General features: G+C 47.9%; 7 protein-coding genes across 7 annotated transcripts; 2 read left to right on the top strand and 5 right to left on the bottom strand.

Annotated features, from left to right (window-relative positions):
- Positions 1 to 736: 736 nt before the first annotated feature.
- On the bottom strand, positions 737 to 3082 carry N7443_003527 (Potassium channel voltage-dependent beta subunit KCNAB-like protein; the record flags this gene model as incomplete). The annotated part of the gene is made up of 1 exon (XM_056883583.1): positions 737 to 3082. The coding sequence occupies one exon, from the start codon at positions 3080 to 3082 to the stop codon at positions 737 to 739; it is 2346 nt and encodes a 781-aa protein (XP_056741861.1).
- A 786-nt stretch (positions 3083 to 3868) lies between these two features.
- N7443_003526 (bifunctional methylenetetrahydrofolate dehydrogenase/methenyltetrahydrofolate cyclohydrolase) lies at positions 3869 to 4913 on the top strand (the record flags this gene model as incomplete). The annotated part of the gene is given in 4 exon segments (XM_056883582.1): positions 3869 to 4047; positions 4109 to 4450; positions 4468 to 4738; positions 4803 to 4913. The coding sequence occupies 4 exon segments, from the start codon at positions 3869 to 3871 to the stop codon at positions 4911 to 4913; spliced, it is 903 nt and encodes a 300-aa protein (XP_056741860.1).
- A 253-nt stretch (positions 4914 to 5166) lies between these two features.
- Positions 5167 to 6426, bottom strand: N7443_003525 (uncharacterized protein; the record flags this gene model as incomplete). The annotated part of the gene is made up of 1 exon (XM_056883581.1): positions 5167 to 6426. The coding sequence occupies one exon, from the start codon at positions 6424 to 6426 to the stop codon at positions 5167 to 5169; it is 1260 nt and encodes a 419-aa protein (XP_056741859.1).
- A 1313-nt stretch (positions 6427 to 7739) lies between these two features.
- On the bottom strand, positions 7740 to 8552 carry N7443_003524 (uncharacterized protein; the record flags this gene model as incomplete). Its single annotated transcript, XM_056883580.1, has 2 exons — positions 7740 to 8169; positions 8239 to 8552. The coding sequence occupies 2 exons, from the start codon at positions 8550 to 8552 to the stop codon at positions 7740 to 7742; spliced, it is 744 nt and encodes a 247-aa protein (XP_056741858.1).
- A 296-nt stretch (positions 8553 to 8848) lies between these two features.
- On the bottom strand, positions 8849 to 9061 carry N7443_003523 (uncharacterized protein; the record flags this gene model as incomplete). Its single annotated transcript, XM_056883579.1, has 1 exon — positions 8849 to 9061. The coding sequence occupies one exon, from the start codon at positions 9059 to 9061 to the stop codon at positions 8849 to 8851; it is 213 nt and encodes a 70-aa protein (XP_056741857.1).
- Positions 9062 to 10723: 1662 nt separating this feature from the next.
- N7443_003522 (fungal specific transcription factor domain-containing protein) lies at positions 10724 to 12067 on the top strand (the record flags this gene model as incomplete). The annotated part of the gene is made up of 3 exons (XM_056883578.1): positions 10724 to 10820; positions 10941 to 11251; positions 11564 to 12067. The coding sequence occupies 3 exons, from the start codon at positions 10724 to 10726 to the stop codon at positions 12065 to 12067; spliced, it is 912 nt and encodes a 303-aa protein (XP_056741856.1).
- Positions 12068 to 16718: 4651 nt separating this feature from the next.
- N7443_003521 (putative amino acid permease) lies at positions 16719 to 18619 on the bottom strand (the record flags this gene model as incomplete). Its single annotated transcript, XM_056883577.1, has 6 exons — positions 16719 to 16897; positions 16946 to 17471; positions 17525 to 18291; positions 18347 to 18395; positions 18445 to 18465; positions 18518 to 18619. The coding sequence occupies 6 exons, from the start codon at positions 18617 to 18619 to the stop codon at positions 16719 to 16721; spliced, it is 1644 nt and encodes a 547-aa protein (XP_056741855.1).
- Between the last annotated feature and the right edge of the window lie 531 nt (positions 18620 to 19150).

The following is a 19150-nucleotide window of genomic DNA, read 5'->3' as shown; positions in this document are numbered from 1 at the left end:
ATTTAAACCCTAAGCTCCGCCACCCTCTGATTCCTCAACATGAATCGCTAGCTTTAAAACACGGATAAAGTACGAATATCGGGAACATATGATTGGATAGAGTGACCTTACCTAAATTGTGGTGCTCATTTCTCTGTACCGGACCCGCAAATCCCACGCTGGGTCTTTCATTTTACAACATGGCTATAGTCTTCCTCCGTCTGCTGTAATTTACACGAAACTGATCAGTTTCAACTACTTAGCCAGGAACTACCTCTATCACAAAATATTGGCCTGACATAAGTGAAGTTTTCTGCTCCTCCTGCTCTCTTTCTCTTTAACGAAACGCCACGAACACCCAGGAGCCAACATAAAGATTTCCACGAGTTGCCCTGAGTGGGGTTCATGAGACCGCGACGGGTGCCATAATAGGGCTATGTAGTAGAGCTGAATTGAAGCTACTAAATGTCAGTTTGAATGAGTAAGACTGATAACTGATTATGGTCCAACTTCTCTACGAGGCGAACTCCAGAGGGAAATCCGCTGAAATTCCAGCAGAATCAGGGGCCTAGACCCGTCATTCTACGAACTTCTATCAGCTCCAATGCTCTAAAAACTTCTCTAGAATGAACAAAAATCAGGAATGCATTCGCACTACTCAAGCTGGTAGCTTGCACCTCAGTCAATTGAAATTTGACATAGATTGGACACTTCGGCATAGTAAGCTAAATAAGTTTACTTCAGATTGAAATGAAATTCAAGCCATATTTAGGCGGTACCAACCCTGCACAGCCGATTCAATATATGCGCGAAATTTTTCCTGTCCCCTGGGCGGTGCGAAGGACTCCACAATGATGTTGACGATGCTCTCAGCATCAACCAAGCGGATTCCACTCCGCTGAATATCCTGCAATTCTTCATTTGTGGGAAATGTATAATACTCGCTTTCTTCAGACTTTTGGGGTGTTTTCGGTAGCTCTTTTCCTCTGGCAATAGCATCGAATGCATCCATCGCCACAGCCACCCCCATGTTATAAACTTCTCCCATGAACGCGAGCATCGACTTAGAGTAGTCTATAGGATGCTCGCGGATTTTGATAACATCTCCCGAGTCCCAGTTCTCGTCGATGTCGTGAAGGGAATATCCGAAGTAAGTTTCCTTGTTCTTCATAGCCCGGACGGTCGTCATGACTCCACGGTAGGCAGGAAGCGTACCAGGGTGGAGGTTGAGCAGACGTCGAGGCTTGGAAAAGTAGCGAATGATGTCCGACTTGAATCGCTGGTAGCACCGCACTGATAAGCCAACGCTGATGTGATGTCTAGCAAGTGTCTTGATAAAGGACATTTTGTTGACGTTGGGTACTTCTTCAACGAGAACTCCGTATGTGGTTCGGATTTGGTCCACTGTTTTATGCGTGGCGCCTTCAAGGGTCTCATCTTTGAAGTAAGGTAGAATGTACTGCTGTAGCAATTCTCGTTCGAAAAAGGCTAGCTCTTGAAGGTCGAATGAAGTAGCGCTGCGGCTAGCCTTGTGTTTCGGCAGGTAGACGAAAGGGACATGACCGGCAGCAAGAAGCTGAGGGACTAGACTGCTTACTATAAGGTGGGAGAAAAGATCAGACCCACAGAAGAGTGCCACATGCAATGACCGGGCGCAGGGGTTCTGCGTCAAACTGCAGGAAATACGAGCAGCATGGGCTACAATCCGGTCGATGGCACTCACATAGAAATGTGTACCACAAGTGAGGGACCCGATGGCGTAAAGCCCTGGTGAAGCACTCAAGCTGTCAAAGTCAACGATTATCCCACCACTAGGATGAGCCGTAATAAGGGTGTTTTTCAGTGCAGACTGGATAAGAGGCGATTGAATACGGTCGAGACTGCACTCTTGACCAGTGGCCTCAATAACAAACGGGGCCTCAACAATGCCAGCTGAAGTCTGCGCTTTGAACGTGCCATCCCAGTTCATAGAGTCTCCTCGAACGATCTGTAACTGGGAGCTTTCCAGCATCCTGAGTATCTTCTGCGCATTTTGCGCGGGCATTGCATGACGGAACCTCATCCATATACTATGATATTTCTCCATGAAGAGCTGTTGACTTCCTGGAGACAGACATTTCCAATATCGCTCAATGACTGGAGCCGTTCCACGTAGCACGGCCTGCCACTGGACCTGGCTAGTGAGTGCAGCTTTGATGTCCTGTCGAATTTGCTTCACCGGAGATGAATCGTCTAGAATCCAACTCCAGTCGCCATCTGTGGCCCGTGATAGCTCATCCATTAGACCACTCATCACCTGGAGAAGGCTGTCTTGAGGGTCGGATTCGGTCTTCTTGGCAAGTTCGTATAATGCATAGCGATGCGGGTAGGTAGTCTGGTCTCCTTGGACTTTAGGAAGGCGACCACTACGAGACATCAAAGTAATAGTGCCTCGGTGGCCGTTGTCAGAGAGGTAGGTGGCAGCGTCCACAGCAGATAACCGGGAACCCACGATAATAACAGAAGAGTCAGGTGTGATAGATCTTAGTTGAGGCAGTGGCCACGGGCTCGCGAAGAATCCGGGAAGGTTGATGAGATGAGAATTAAAGACTGAGCTGAAATTGCCGAGTGCAAGAATGACGGCCTGCGATCTGAGGTGTGTTCCATTTCCAAGTGTCAAAGTGAAGGCGCCGTCATTGGATCGGTCGATCTCTTTGGCCTCTTCATGGATAACAGAAACCATCAATCCAGTCAGCTGAGCTGCATCCATTGCTTGGGCCCAGGTGGCTTGAAGGTATTCCCCATAGTTCTGGCGAGAGGGAAAGTCGCCTTCTTTCAAATTTGTTCGCCATTGAGAAAAATGTCGGGGCTGGTCGACGTACAGTCCCATTGTATCGGTATGCATGTTCAATATTGTGCCAGTACAGGCATCTGAATAGGCCAGGCCCGGACCAGGGATTCTGTTCTTTTCTAAAACGACAATTCTTCCAAGTTGGTTCCCACTTTTAGCTCTCTCGATCAATTGAAGGAGAATTGCAAGACCGCTCGCACCACCTCCTACCACAACAATGTTGGGTGATGTAAGAGATGAAGAGGCAGGGCTTTGAGACAGTATCTGAACCATTGTGAGTGGAGTGAGTAAAGATATTTTGATAGTGTGTCCCTCAGCAGAGTAGGCATAGTCGTATTGTCCCTTTTATACCTCAACAATGGTGCCTTCAGCTCTCTCACTGATTACCCCTCAATGCCCAAGTGGAGAAAAAAACGAGTGAAACGCAAGTATGTGAGATGATTCTTGATCGATAAAGTTCCGCAATGGAGCGCCTGCAGAGCCAAGATGACGTGATGGTCTCGACAAGAATCGAAATCATAGTTATACCCACCTGTCTATGCAGTCATCTCATGAATACTACCCTCCATGCGAGAAACCCCGCAGTCAAAATGAGAACACAAGTAAATTAAAAAATAAATAGAAACCCAAATCTACCACCGAGCTTTTTCCACCAATGTAAGATAACCACAAAAAGAGCAAGTCGTTTCTTTAGGCACTTGCAGGTTAGCGGAGGATACGGAGTGGGTGGGCCTTGCTATTTGCGCGATATTTGCTGCAGAAACTAATTCAGCCAGCCTACATTCGATTATGATGAGATTTCTGTTACTAAATGCCAAGGGTATGGAATCGAAAGTGGCAATCCAGCATATTATTGAGACATACAGCAGAATGTTCTCCTTGAGGTTGCAGATTCAAGGCCTAGTATCAAGAATTGATCCCATCTTTATATAAATTGCCAGCTGTGTCTCTTTGCTTGACTAGTTCCTGTTTCTCCACTATATTGCTACCAACTGTCTACTATTGTCTATTGCCTTGTTGATGGTACTTGACAAGATATTGTCAGCTTTACATACCATTATGCGTACTTCTCTCGGTGAAACAATCCTTCCAGAAGGTTTAGCGAAAAACATGCATGTTCAGCTTTCTGACAAAGTGCGGAAATTCTCTAAACGTCTCTGCCTCGCGGGCGTCTTGGCTAGCGATGACGCTGGCTCACGCCAATACGCGGACTGGACTCGAGAAACATGTCAAGCTATGTAAGTGATCTCCAGTGAGGCGTCCAAGTATTAGAGTGTCCTCTTACTAACAGACTCTTAGTGGCGTAGACTTTTGTCTCGTATGTTTGTCGCCTAGAAATGTGGCAACATACATCAAGGCGCTCAACACAAACCCCTGTATTGACGGCATCATCGTGTATTATCCGATATTTGGAGACTCGAGAGATGATGATGTGAAAATTCTCGTCAATCATGGCAAGGATGTTGAGGCTCTCAACTGCAGGCCTACGCTTCAATTCCCCGAAGTTACGGATAGTCCAGGGCAACCTTGTCTGGCGCCCACACTAGTGCCATGCACGGCGAGGGCCATTGAATCCATTCTACATATGATTGGAATCTATGATCAGAGTGTCCCCACGAAGCAACAACTAGGGGGTGGGAGGTCTGCATCATCAATAGATCCGATGTTGTCGGACTTCCCCTCGCCCGATTGCTGGCGGGCCAGGGAGCTCGTGTCTACAGTGTCGATGTTGCAGGGGTCCAGCTCTTCCAATTACAAAGCTCTTCATGTGGGGTGGATGAGATACAAAGTTTGGCCACCGAGTGGACGCTGCAAGACGCCGTGAAGATGTCTGGCGTGATCATCTCGGCGGTCCCGCACCCTGCGTTCAAGGTGGACACCGAATGGCTTCAGAGTGGGGCTATCTGCATCAACGTTTCTTCATTCAAGGTATGCAAGGCTCGTGAAACACTATTAGCTACCAATTTTGACAATGCCTAATCTATGGATATAGAATTTCAAGTCAGATGTCCTTGAGATTGCCTCTAAATTCATGCCGCGCGTTGGAAAGTTGACTATAGTTGCTCTGTTGAGTAATCTCCTCCTTTGTGCAGACAAACATTGAGGTAAGTCAATGTAATATTCATTAAACTATATGGTGATGCGCTGGAGGGTCTCATGACCATGATATATCACCGAATGTCGGAACGCTTGCCATCGCTTCCAAGGGGCCCTGAGTTAGAAACTATGAAAAATATTATTGCTTTATTTCTCCTCAATTATATGGTGCAATGTCCAGATTTTTTGATATCTCAGTAGCTGCACAGGAATATCAGGATCCTCTGCTGACCTACTAAGTTGCAACAGAGTCAAGCAGATCAAATCTTGGCCTTCATGGTGGTTCCAGTTTTTAACAGCCGAGCGCTCACAAGGATCACGGCGCCAAGAAGAAAAGACAACCCACCCCATATCTGGGCACCGATGTAACCATGTGCCCTTGCAATGAGAGCTCCGCCGAGAGGTGGACCCGTCAAGCAGGCAAAGCTGACAATGGTGAATCCCATGCCGATGCGGACCCCAGTCTTGCTCAGATCTGGTGTCAAGCTGGAGAGTGTAGAAGGCCAGAGGCCTTGTATACCGTTGGAAAATATGCCATATAAGACAGCGAAAACGTAGAGACCCGCGCTCGAGTCCACTGCGGCCCAACAAAACATCATCAGGCTAGCCCCGATACTTAAAGGAATGATAGCATTCAGAGGCCCAAAGTATCGATCCGCTAGGTAGGCAGGAATAAGCCGCCCGAAAATTCCTGCCCCGTTGGTCACGATGATCAATGTGGTTGAATCCGAGTACGTCAAGCCAAGGGCGGTGCGACCAAAAGCTCCGACATAGTAGAAGGCGAAATAAAGCCCCCAGAAGTTCAAAAACATGCCGAGGATGAACAGAATGTAGGTGGGCTCTTTCAAGGCGACCCAATCGACTAATGGACCCGATCTACGCGGGGGCAGTCGCGGCCGGAGTAGCAACGTCGTCGGTATGCTTGTAGCCACCATCACGAAGCCTAGCACTCGCACCGTCCATCCGAATCCAATGCTTGGCATGAGGATCTTTACTAGACCCGAGAAGAGCATACCGCCGGTGCCGCTCCCGACGAGACTAAATGCCAAGGCAAATACCCTGCGGCTGGAGAAGTAGGTGGCCACAAGTCCCATCACGGGGCAGAACTGCAGACCACTGCCAAGGCCAGTGCAGATCCCCTGGGCAAGAAATAGTTGCCAATATTGGGTGGCGAGGGAAGTCATGAAGACCCCTAGTAACTGTAAGATTACCCCAGCGTAGTACACATGGTAGAAAAAACCGGCGTCCAATGCACGGCCGGAAAAGGTCCCGACGAAGAAAATGAGAAAGACCTGCACAGATCCCACCCACGAAATGGCCGATGGTGAAACTCCGAGTTCGGATTGGTAATAAGCTTGGAATACGCCAAAGCTGGCTATATAGCCCCAAGTATTGAAAGCCACTAGATGCCCCATTACGGCCTGCGTCCAGGCTTTCATGCCCCCATCTGGTGGCGGAGGGACCGTCAGCGACGGCGATGGACCCTCTAGCATTTCGGATTCCGTATTATTGCCGTTCATTGGGAATGCCAAGGAGGCTGGGACAAGTGTGAAAATCAATGCAAGTAGAATGATCGAGGAAAGGGGCGGGAAAGAAAGGAAGCAAAGGTTTGCACGCTGCAATGGCGAATATTCGACTCGTCAGACCGGTTTATCAATCGCTTGGGCAGCACACTTGGCAGGGGGTCTCGACACAACCCCAGAGTTTCTTTGACTCATCGCTTACATACGTTTTAGGAGGTTGTCTCCAACCCTACTCTTAGATTGCACGATCTCGACATCTCCGTCCAATAAAAGCAATGATCGTTCAGAACCAGGGGTGGATTTCAACCTGCTCGTGCATGTTTGGGCATCCCTGTGTTTTTTCTTTAACTGCCAAGCAACGGCTGATCGTCACTCTGAATGGAGGCAGCCTGCATGATTTGCGGAGCCTCGGGCACAAGTACTTTTGTAAGACCCCTGACGAGCCAATAGCCTGGCTCTTTCCTTGACTAGTGACCCTTGAGTGCCTTTTCCTTAGTCGGAATCCGCATGTGCTGGGACTTTTGTTCCGTTCTGTTGCGTTGCATAAAGCTAGTGGGGCAAGCATGACAGAACAAAATGACATCGATATACTTGCTTCAGGCTAAGTTTGACCATTGGCATCCCCAGACTTGAAAGAACTGCTTTGAATTCTGCAGAGCGATTACCTCTACTAAGCGCTATTATTTGATAGGTTGATTTGCTTGTTCAGGGATGCTCAAGATTTCGGTGCCTCAGGATCCGAGATCCATCATATGCCAAAAAGTAAGTTATGCAGTCTTGAATTTGCTCATGCTATTATATATGGGCCTATCTATGTACTCTTAACCAGCGTGTGGTTCTTATACTCAAGGAACAAGCAGATGACTGAATTATGGATAAAGCTATTTAGAATCAGGAGCTAGCTAAATATACGGGAGTGACAGTAACGCTTAGACAACCTGAGCAGCATCTCTCACACGTGAACATGCCGCTAGCAATAAAGCATTGCCCCGGAAGGCTGCCAGCTGTAATTCCTATATAGCAGACAAATCGTCGCTGAGATTCGAGTTCGTGCCATGTTGTTAGTCATTACTAGATGGTAATATTCTGTGACAATAATTGCAATAGATTACAATCAATAAGTCTGCCAATCAAGTAATAACATAATAAACCGTGTTCCAGAACAAAGATGCATCGAGAAACCTCAGAGAATGTTAAGTATGAGAACAAAGTACCTCCTGCTTTCGACCGAATCGTATATTGCCAAATCAGTCCCTTCCTCACGTCCATATGCTCTCGCAATTTGATGAATTGGCATGTGCCCTCTCCACTCAAAACACCTTGAAAAGTTTCTTATCGGTATAGAGCCATCTCGATATCAGAACAATCGCCGACCCTGCGAGGCACATGACGCCGCCAAAGACCTTCACGTCCAGCCAGCCATTAGCGGAATTTTGCAGGATAGCTCCACCGATGGGCGCCATGGTGAGGGCAGGGATGGAGCTGGCGAGGAAAACAACTCCCAGTCGGTAACCGATTTCGGGCAGGGGAGACACAGAAATTGGAAGGGCGCCAAAAAGACCTATAAAGGCTCCTGATGCAAAGCCAAACATGACGGCAAAACCGATGGCGATAGACGGTTTCTCGGCGCGGATCCAGACAGCGAACTCGGTGATTCCGGAAAGAGTACAGGCCATGATGAACATATTCCACCTTCCAATTTTATCGGCACCATAGCCAGAGACCAGACGGCCGAAGAGACTAGGAGTATAACCGTCAACATTCCCTTGAATTCGGGGAGGCTTGTAACAGGGCTGGATATTGACTTACCTAGCAGCGTTGAAGATGGACACCAAGTATTGAGACATCTCCTGCGACATGTACGCCTGGTCAAGACCCTGCACAGCCAGATAGTCGATGGGGATGAAAATTCCATAGGTCAGGATGCAGATGCCTAACAACAACATGACGAATGGGAACTCTTTAAAGGGTGCAGTGAGGCGGCCGACGGGCATCTTCTTAGGCACGGGCTTTGTTCTCGGGCGGACTGTGAGAATCGCAACGATTTGCAGGCCGAGAATAAGAAAGGCCGCAGTTCGCATGGCCCAGGGGTACCCGGTACTCGAGATCATGCGACTGATCATGATGGGGAGATGACGCCGCCAACTGATGAGCCTGTCACCATGATTCCCATAGCTATTCCGCGTTTCTTGGAAAACCAGGTTGATACACAGGCAATGGTGCTGCTGGAGTATCCTTTCATTGGTCCAACCTCGTAATACTCCTGGAAGCTGCCGACACCTGGTGGAAGAGCATTGCTTTTAGCCCATCGCGTTAATGTCGGATGCCACGTAGCGGGAAGCTAGGAAGACATTGTAAAGATCATAAAAATACGTGCTGTTGACCCAGCCCGGACTGGAGAAGGAGCAGCACCACGCTCCTAGGACGACCAACCACGCAGCGGTGCCGCCATCGGGGGACCAGCGTCTTCCAATTTGATGACATCTTCTGGCTTACTGCCAGGGTGAGACCTTTTGTCTGCGAAGCCCTGCTCAGTTTCTCCATCGAAATCGGACTCTGGGTGCACAGCCTTCTCGGGGTCGGTCAGGGCGTGCGCCGGAGTGGTATTTACGATGTTGCCCGTAGTAACCATAGTGAAGAGACGAGGGAAAAGTAGGCGATTGACCAAGTGCAAGAAATTTTAGATAAAAGTGAAGTGAGTAGCTCGAAATGCCAGATTCTCTCTAATTTTTTTACTCCCTTGGGCACCGATTCCATTTATACCAAGTAGATCCGCATACTTCTGTAGGCGGACAATGAGTGGAGCTGTACGGACGATGCACGGCTTTTGCGGCGTATTATTACGCCATGAATTTGCCTGGGAATCAGAAAGGCGCGCCCCTTTACCACTCCATGCAAATATTATACGGTCTTTTGAAAGTAGCCGTGAGGAATTCCTATAAATTAGGATTAAACCAGGTTGGTTAGATAAGGCAGGATAATCACTCGTCAATCACCGGTTATATCACCTCAAAGACGAAAGAGTAATGGGTAGTGGCAAAATACCACTCCCCAGATCGACAGATTCCAATGCTCCGCTATGTCGAAATGAGCAACCTTTTTCTCTCTATCTCTCTTACACTTTCGACCCTGTGCATGATGGGTCCCCTCGACGGATCTTCAGTCCTCCTCTGCCCTCGTCCGGGCCGCCGACGCGACAAGCCGCAGCTTTCTTGCAATTCCTGCCGTCAGCGAAAGTGCGTTTCGCTCGCCTGCTCCGCAACCACATTCCCTGACCCCCGCCACAGATCGAGCTAACGCAGCGAATAGGCGAAAGTGTAACCGCCAAAGGCTTTTTTCCCATGGCATTGTTAGTCCCGCGTCAATGGAACGGCTCATCCTGAGATCAAGAAAAATAAAGGATGGTGAAGCTTACATCATACAATAGCGATCAGAAACACCACCTCGAGCCGACGTGTATTTATGCCAGCTCGCCAGTGCCCTATTCTCCGCTTGGACAACTGCATCCTTTCTCCCCCACTCCTCCGCACCTTTACGAATATAGCAGCGCAACTGCCAGCGAGCGAGACGGGTTGGCAACGCCGAGTATCTCGGCTTCAATTCCATCGCCAGAGGCTACAGATTTGAAATTAACAAAATCCGGAACTGGCTTTAAAGATTCAAGCCACTGGACCTCCGTTCCGAGTGGCGTGACAGAGGCGAAGGGTCAAGATGATCCGCTCGGTGCGATCCACTCGGTGCGATCCAGCCGGAGCCTGCATTCGACGATGGTTCATCACCACTTGACCAGAATGTCCTCCTCTTTGAGGGGTGCAAGCATGCAACTGACCAAGAACTTCTCAGTTCTATCCCGCCCAGGAGAGAATCTGACAGCTTGGTTGCGTTCTACTTTCGGATTTAGGAATACCGATGTAGGTGTGCTTGGGACTCAGAATGCACCCACGCATTTTTGCTGACCGTAGACCCGAATAGCTTTCATACACCCAGCCGAATTCTTGAAGAGAGTAAGTCCTCATACATTTCAACAGAATAAGACTAGTCATAAACCGCATTGATCAAGTATAACGCGTTCTGGGAGAATCCTAGCGCCACATCGGTTTCCTGGCTAGGACTCTTGTACAGCATTTTCTGCCTCATCAGCCAAATGCAGGGCCAATAAAGCGGCATTTTAAGTGCCCAGAGCAACGTGTCGTCCACTTGGTTACCCCAAGCCTTGTATAAGATTCTGAAGTATTGAGAAAAGACCGTCCAGTGTCTCGTCCGGGGTCAGTTCGCCAAGGGGGGTCCTGATATTATGGAAACCCTTGTTCATTACCTCTTGATTGAGGACTACTTAAACAAAGATTCCAACATTGGAGTCTGGCTCTTGATGGGCAACATTGTCCAAATTGGTACGTTCTAATGCTACTCTGTGCCAGACTTTCACAGGAAAGCCTTCCTCTAGCGCCCAAGAAGAATGCTCCCCTCGTTTCTCTGTCACCTCTGATTGGGAGCTACTAAGAGATGAGCAGCTATCCGCATGGGCTACCATCGAGATCCCCAGCACTTCAAATCCTTATCTATCTATCAGGGCGAAATGAGGCGCCGGATGTGGGCTCTTATATACTCGCTTGACATAGGCTTCTCGACGCAGATGGGCCTCCCAAGCAGCATCAAGCACTCTCTCAGCGACACCATGCCACCTCGAAATCTTCAGGACCGCGAATTTGACGCGAGCTCGACTATCCTGTCGCCAGCGAGACCTATTGATGAACTTACCTCGAGCACTGTGATCATCGCCAAATTTCACGTTGCTACCAGCTTGGGTGTCATATTAGACAAGGTCTGCAATCCTCGGCCGCTATCATGCGAGGACCTTGTTGCGGCGAATTCAACACTAGACCTAACTTTTGCGACCATTCCTGACCCTTGCAAGTTCCGGCCCATGTCTAATCTCTGTTGGACCCTCCAAGCGTCATATTTCAGGTCAGCATCTTGGCTCTCTCCTGTAGAAATCCACTCGAGCCTAAGAGTGAATCATCCCTCGTACTTGCAACGAAAAATGGCAGATTATCTACTCTACACCCCACTTATATACACATGCCTAGAAATAGAGAGTTAAGGAGGCTGCTAACGTGACTTTTGTCCTCAATAGCGAATCAACTTTGACATGCATTTCCAGAGATCCCGGATCCTAGTCAACTGGAAATTTCTCAGTACCTCGAAGGACACGACTCACAACAATCAGTGCTGGAGTATCGTGATTGAGGCGGCCTTAGAGATTATGCGGCTGCAGCACCGCATGGAGGATGAGTCCGAGGTCTTGGACGCGCTCCGCCCTACTGGAATGGTCGACTCGTGCTTCATAAACAATGGGTACTTCCTAGCTGCAAGTATCGCCTGCTTTCTTTTGCAGCATCGTAAGGACAGGTTGTCGGTTCAGGATCTGTTAGAAGTTCGCAGCCTGTTAGAGAAGAGCCTAGCCATCTGGAGCCGCACAAACGACTTATCGAGAGAGGCAAGCAAAGTGGTCACGGCTCTGAAGGTCGTACTCGGACCACGCGAGGAGCCCACTACACACTCTACAATAGACGTAGGGCGTCACCTCAAGCGAGTGGAGGTGAGAAGCCAACACATTATCACAAAGATCCAGATCTAAATAAGCTCGCGCGCTGTCCCAGATACGTTTGGCAGAAGTCAGATGGCGCTTTTTATTTGTCCCTCTTTCTTTGATGATTTGCCTTTGATGACAATTGACGACAGTATGCCTTTTCCTTCACTGCCCTCAATCTCTATGATAGACTATTGGTTATTGTGAGTGAAGCGGCTGCTAGAAGCAATTTACCGGCAAACAACGCAGATGGATGCCAAAATCGTTGGAAAATATATATTTCAAGTCACTGCAGCACCATCGCAACAACTCTTACGAAATCTGGTAAATCTGGTATGCTAGGGTGTAAGAGAGCCGTATGTGCAATTAGATATTGATGAATCGATAATCGGGCGGGTAGGGAGGGGATCTAGAAATATTCGCTCTGTGTTTAAATTTGTTCGCAAGCTGTACAGAGGTACTGGATTCGAGAAGAGTTTTCACCACTCTTATTTCCCCACGTTGGATAACCCTTTCTCTGTGGCGACTTCGCTCTTTTGTCACTCTTTTCTCCACTTCATCATGTCGTCTTTTGAGAAGGATCATCAATTCAGACTTAAGGCTTTCCAGACTTTGTTGTGCCCACAACCCCATGTCATTTTCGAGTACGTCGTGAAACTCAGCCTCCTCGTTTAATATTTCTTCGATACCTTCCTTGGAAAAAGGCTTGGGCTCAAAAATCGCCAAAATCTTGTTACGTGGACTCAAATATCTTCCACGGTGGCAGCAAACATGCTTAATATCTAGCATGTCGGCTTGTATTCTTCGAAGAAATGAAAGAAGCATGATTTTTGAAGCTTCACAGCCTCGAAGTTCCTCCACGGTTGAGAGCCACTCGAAAGCCCATACAAACCCTGGCGGGGTCCTGAGTTCCGGTTCCTCAAATCCAAGATTGAATGATGAAGAAAGGTGGCACCCGTTGCCGTCAAGCACGCATGGGCAGTTGCAGTCGTCGGAAATAAAAATATCAACCTTTTGAGCCATGCACATCCTGATAGAATCCACAGTATCCCAAGTCAACCAATTAACTCGCCCCAGTTGTGAAACAAGGTGCAATAGCACAGTGCGTCCTTCGCTGTCCACATGATTTGAGTTGCTTCCATTCTCAAGGCAGTATTGGACCAACTCAGCATCTGGACATTGCACAATTGAATACAGTGCAATCTGCCCATCACTGTTAGGTCGATTTGGGGTTTGAAACCCGCATCTATAAAGAACCTGGGCCTCTTTCCTATCCTTAACATAGTGGAGTAGATTATTGTCACTTGTACCATAATGTGTATCCCTAAAAGCGAAGTTGACGTTTTCACAGAGTTTAACCAAAGGTTCAAAGTATGACGTACCCAACTCATCAATCCATAGGTGGTCGCGTATAAAGCATATCAGGGCGTGTCTGACATATCTTTGAAAGCCGCTCGGGGTATAACAATCCCGTATTGTGTACAAGGCTTCGAAAATGAGCTTCCATTGACCACACGCAGACGCGAATGCGATAAATGATCGGTTCAAACGTGTATCCACGATTGAGAGGTTCGCGGCACTTATATGACGGCAAGATGCTTGAAGAAATTATAACGGGCTCATTGAGACAAGTCAAGATAGAAATTAATAAAGAGAATTTTTTATTTATTTTTTGATGTGTATATTCTTTTAATTTTTTGATATTCTTTATAAAATTAAATGAAGTAAAATAAAATAAAATACTTCATTTTAAAATACATATATATCCCGTATTTTATCTTTTCTCGTTGACCAGGTGAGGATGATCCTTGGTATTTGTCTCTAAATAAGAATAATCTCCAACACTCGAGAGTCGAGCTTTTGGGCAACTTCTCCAGACTCTAGCAGCAACAACAGCGAACTTTTCGGGGTGCGAAAGAACCCAACGAACCGCATCAATTATTCGGCATTCTTGATTGAGATTTAATCTGTCCTTCTGAACTGATTGTAAATTTACTTCGCGCTCGGCTCACATGACCAGTTTGTTGGAAAAACCACAATTTCGTCGTCGCGACGAATACCCAAATCACTCATGGCCTCTGCAAATGTTCAAAATAATTGAAACCTCTTTTACATGTGGGCAATGAAAAACGATAGGCGAAGAGACAATTATGTCAGAACTTCTGCCATTTATGACTGAGCTGCGTGCGAATGAATTTAAAAAGTTAAAGTTCTCGTTTCGGGGGTACACGATATTTGAGAAAAAGTTGGGAAAGTGCTGAGCATTAGACAGCCTAGGTGAGTTAACACTGAATACTTTTAGCCGCCTACACTGCCTGACACCTTAGCTAAGTAAGTCACAGAGTGAACTGTTGGGTGCGCCTCGCAGGTGTTGCTTTAGTCTCTTGGCGCGCGCGAAAGGTCTTCGTGCTTACTTTCTTTTTGGCTCAAGGACACGGCTTGTTCCGGGTGGTTAGAATCCTTTCTGGATTGTAAATTGACCATCTCCCTCCAACCAAAATTGCGGATATCTTCTGCATAGGTCTTTAAAAGTCACTTCTTGTTTCCTTCAACCATATCATGAGCTGTCAGAGCCATAGCGGGTTTACAACGAGCTGAACACCTAACTCAATGCTACTGATGGATATGTACTCTTGGGCGGTTAAAGTTGTTATTTTGAAACTTCCGGTGGGGCAATAATATTTTTTTAATAGTTTGAGAGCTACGCCAAGACTCCGCCCCGTCCATTGTAGTTAGTGTAGTTCAATAAGAGCAAACTAGCTGCTAAGGCAGCATGGCTGTGCACGTTGCTTAGCGCGCGCGAATTCACACCGTAAAAAGAGGCCTGTCACACCCTTGACAAGGTCGCATGAAGCGGTGCTAAAATGCTCGATCTTACACCTCTAGGTTGGAGTAAGCGAATAAAGTATTATAAGTATCGCAAGAATGCCTCAATAGAGCTTGCTGCAGAAGACAGAGAAGAAGAACAAGGAGGAGCGAATCTGCGTATGATGATGATGATGTTTATCAAACTTGCGAATCTTATGTAACAGACTGCATAGCCACGTCGGAGCCCTGTATATGACAAGTCGCTCAATGTTACTGTCTGGTTCTTCAGAAAATAACTTCGTCCGAGGAGACTCCGAACTTGCAACGCATACAGGGAATTTGGAAAAGCAACAGCAAACGGCAGAGGTGTTACCCATGGACTACCATAGGCCTAGTCGATTTCGGTACCAAAAGCGAGACTACACCCCATGACATCGCTGACATTGGCATTGTTGAGTACTGAATCTCCGGCTTCGATGACAGCAACAGTAATGTTTTTTTTTCTGAAAGCCTGTTGGCCACAACCAATCCACTGGTGCCTCCGCCAATGATGACGAAGTCGTATTGGGAAGGTGAATCATGGTGGCTACTGTCCGCTGCGCTCAGCAGAAGAGCCGCAATAAAAGGCCGGGAGTCAGCATCTCTAGTCAAGAATGAATAAAACAGAACCGAGAAAGCGAAGCCTTTTTTGTATCTGTTCGTAGCCTAGATAGCTTATTTCTCCCATAGCACTAATTCAACACTCTTACATATCTCCGTATTCAGTCATCCCTCTCTGACAGTAACTACCAATGGCCAAGTACGTAAACAGAAAGCGTCACCGGAACCTAGTACTAATATTTGAAGTTTCGCCATGGACTCTACAACTTCTATTTCGATTATTCAAGATACGCTCCTAAGTTTTTAATATTTCAAATCATGGCAATTTACTCGGGGTAATTTTGGCTTGGCTTGTTTGACTGCGTGGTGGAACCCAGGTCAGAGTGGATATATCTAACGGCCTTCACAGCCAACCAAGGGCAGGTGTCAAGAAAGGGTGTTCAAGATTATCGACCCCGAATGATGCCTGCGGAAATTTTCCGTATCAAAATACTCGGGCCGAGAATGATTATTCAGTCTCGGCTTCCGAGAGTGCCGGTTAGCATTCATCCAGGGGACGAAACCCACACGATCTTATCTCAAACGGCCAGTACGCAGCATAATTTATAATTTGTTCCTTGTCACTATTTGTCAGCTTTGCACCTTTCCTCAAATAGCATTGTATTTGGCTCAGTATAACGGTATACTTCGCGAGTGCATTGACGTTTAATTGATTCATCCTCCTCTCTCACCTTATAAGAGTCTGAAGCACCCTTTAGATAAATGAATTGGATCCCCTCCGCGGCTTGAGTGACGAAGCTGCAATCTATATCCGGATAAATGAGAATTTTTCGGAAATACCCATTCCACAGTCATGGGGCTTTGGCTTATCCGCGGTGCAAGTGTATGGAAATCTTTTGACATCGTCCGTGATTATTTAAAGTCTAACGTGTGATTTATGCGGTCAAGCAAACTTAAAATCCGTTCGATATCCTTCGATTTAATGGAGGAGCTTAGACCAGTCGGTAGTACTGTGGTTGAATAGAAGGAATTCCTCGACTAGAATACTTTCTTACATCCTGCTTATGAAACGTAACAAAACTGCATATAGAGGTAAATCTAGGTAGCGAGTGGAGATGAAGTTTAGCTATAGTTGAATATATGCATTGATTATGTAAGGAGCCAAAACGCAACGTATGTTCAGAAGTGTATCGTCTACAATTAAAGGAAGAGGTCAGAAGGAAAGACCCCTATTTTTGAATTCTCTCTAGGCCAAAGCCCAAGAGCCCCACTTATATGGCTCCGATAGACATCATCGGCTGAGGTTCGCCTCGGTCTGAGCTGAAGTATCAATCTCTTCCACGGTCTCGACGGCACCCTTACTGTCGATGAAATGCGTAATGCGCTCGTTAGGGAGCCAGGCACTCTCTGGCATGAGAACGTAGGAAGCCAAGGCGAAGATAGTGACGCCGGCCATGATGATCGGGGCATCTGTATACATTTAGTTGGAGATCAACAAATTTGAAGAAGGAAGCTTACAGTTCAAGTTCGCGCCAGTAACAGGCCACTCGTAGGGCGAGAACAGAACAGCAACGACCCAGCCGTTCCAGAATACACCGATGAACTGGAAGGGCTTGCTCCAGCGGCCCAGGCTCCACTGGGGCTTGGGGAAGCGGTCAGGCGTACAGAACAGTCGACCCAGACAGATCAAACCGTAAGCGGCCGCACTGGGAACACCGGCTGCGGAGACAAGGGAAGTGAAAGCAACATTTGAGGGGAGAATGGTGCAGGTGATAAGAGCAGCGACACCCCAGACGACAATGACGGCGTTACGAGGCTGGCCGTCGTACACCTTGGAAACCCAGCCGGAGAAGGGCAGTACACCGTCACGGGCAACTGCGAAGACCAGACGGGAGGCGGCGATGATAGCAATAGCGGTGTTGAGCCATAGAGCGACGATGCAAATGATGTTCATGAAGATATGTCCACCCTGACCAAGGACAACGGCGTAGAGCGGAACAAAAGGCTGAGGGGAACCGAACTCCATAAGCTTGTCCGCGGTAGGCTAGAAAGATAATCAGTGATTGGAATATTAGCATGTTTGAGGAAGTCACATACGGCACAGAACAAGAACAGAATGATAGTAGCCAGACCACCGAATCCACTGACAACGGTACTCCAGAAAATTCCACGAGCTGCAGTCACGGAAGCGTTCTTGGTCTCCTCGGCAATGTGGCCCGACGCATCGAAACCGATCAGGATACCAGCAGTGGCCAGGTAAGAAAGACACCAGTTCCAACCCGCCGGCGCACCGGTGCCGTTGTAGGTAGTCATGAACGCCTCGTGGGTAGAGCGGAAGCCCCAGGTCTGAGCAGTGCCAATAGGCAGCCAGATGAGATTCAGGAAGAAATCGAGCATGACGAAAGCAGCGGAAACCCAAAACACCCACCGGAAGTAGCGAGGAGGCATGAAGTTCAGCAGAGCGGCCAGGGCGAGCATAATCTCGGTACAAATCCACTGGACAGCGCGGAACTTGACGCTATCGGTATCCTTGGGGAAGTCGACATTAAAGACGGTCAGCTCGGCAAGCATATAGTTAGCTGCGGACTGGGTGTTGCTGGCGCAAAAGGTCGTCCAGGCGGTGGTACTCCACCAAGCAACGATGAAGCCAAGCAACCGACCGAAACGGGGACCGCCAGCCTCGGCGGCCCAGAGGTAGATTGAACCAGAAGAGGGGGAAGCAGAGCAGACTTCAGCAATCACAGCGGCGGTAATGAAGGTAAAGACCATGGTGACCAGGTAACTGGTCCAGTAAGCCAAGTTACCACCGGCAGCAATTCCCGTGCTGAAGGTGACGCGGACACCACCCACAAAGTAGAGTGCGGCTAGAACAATTAGCCCAGGGATAAATCAATTGATTGAAACATTAAGGATATATACCGAAGGTGGTGGCGAAGTTCTCAAAAAAAGTATAAGTCCGATGAAGCACCTGCGATTCATGAGTTTGCTGATCATCCAGCCATTTAAGCATCACATACCGGCTTATAGCCCATAGTTCGCTGTATCATGTCAGTAAGAGTTTTCTGTCAAATGCAATATGCACCTACTCACCAGCAATGCGGCATCATCCTTAGCCTGGATGTCACTGCGGTCATCCTCGCCCGCGATCAGCTGGTCGTGACCGACGCTCTCTTGCTCCTGCTGTTCGGCCATGGTTGCAGAATGAAAGCAACCCTGTAAAACGAGTGAACGCGACCGAAGGTGTGAGAATGCAAAAGTTCAAGAGTTCAGGACCTGGCGGATAAGATTGTTAAAAACCTTGAATACCGTTTCGCGGCCCCGGTCAAGGCTCGGTTCCCCACCACGGGAAGATTAGGAGTGGCTCCGCCGCGAACTTGGTTAAACTGGATAAAACTTGATGCTGTTCCAAGGTGCCGTAATAATCTACACGCGCACAGCATCAACGATAAACGGGCAGTGTCACGTCAACATGTCCCCAACACGTGGTCCGACCACTTCAAATGTCATCCAGTCAACATTTGAAAGTTCTGACGTTCCGTAGTTTCCAAACCCCGAGCTCGGAGCTTTCTGGTCCGGGCCCTTTTTTTTTTTTTTTTTAAAAGAAGAAAAAAATCATATTAGACTCCAGGGCCCGTGCCTAGCCTGTTCCCTGGCCCGCTTCATACGATCGATCTGGCCCGTGGTTTGCAGGACCTTTCGGAGCGTGTGGCTTGATCTGTAAAT

This window comes from Penicillium atrosanguineum, assembly GCF_028827265.1.
Source record: "Penicillium atrosanguineum strain IBT 20685 chromosome Unknown utg000003l_segment0_segment0, whole genome shotgun sequence".
NCBI lineage: Eukaryota > Fungi > Ascomycota > Eurotiomycetes > Eurotiales > Aspergillaceae > Penicillium > Penicillium atrosanguineum.
Note: the sequence above shows the minus strand (reverse complement) of the source record. Positions and strands in the feature narration are given on the sequence as shown.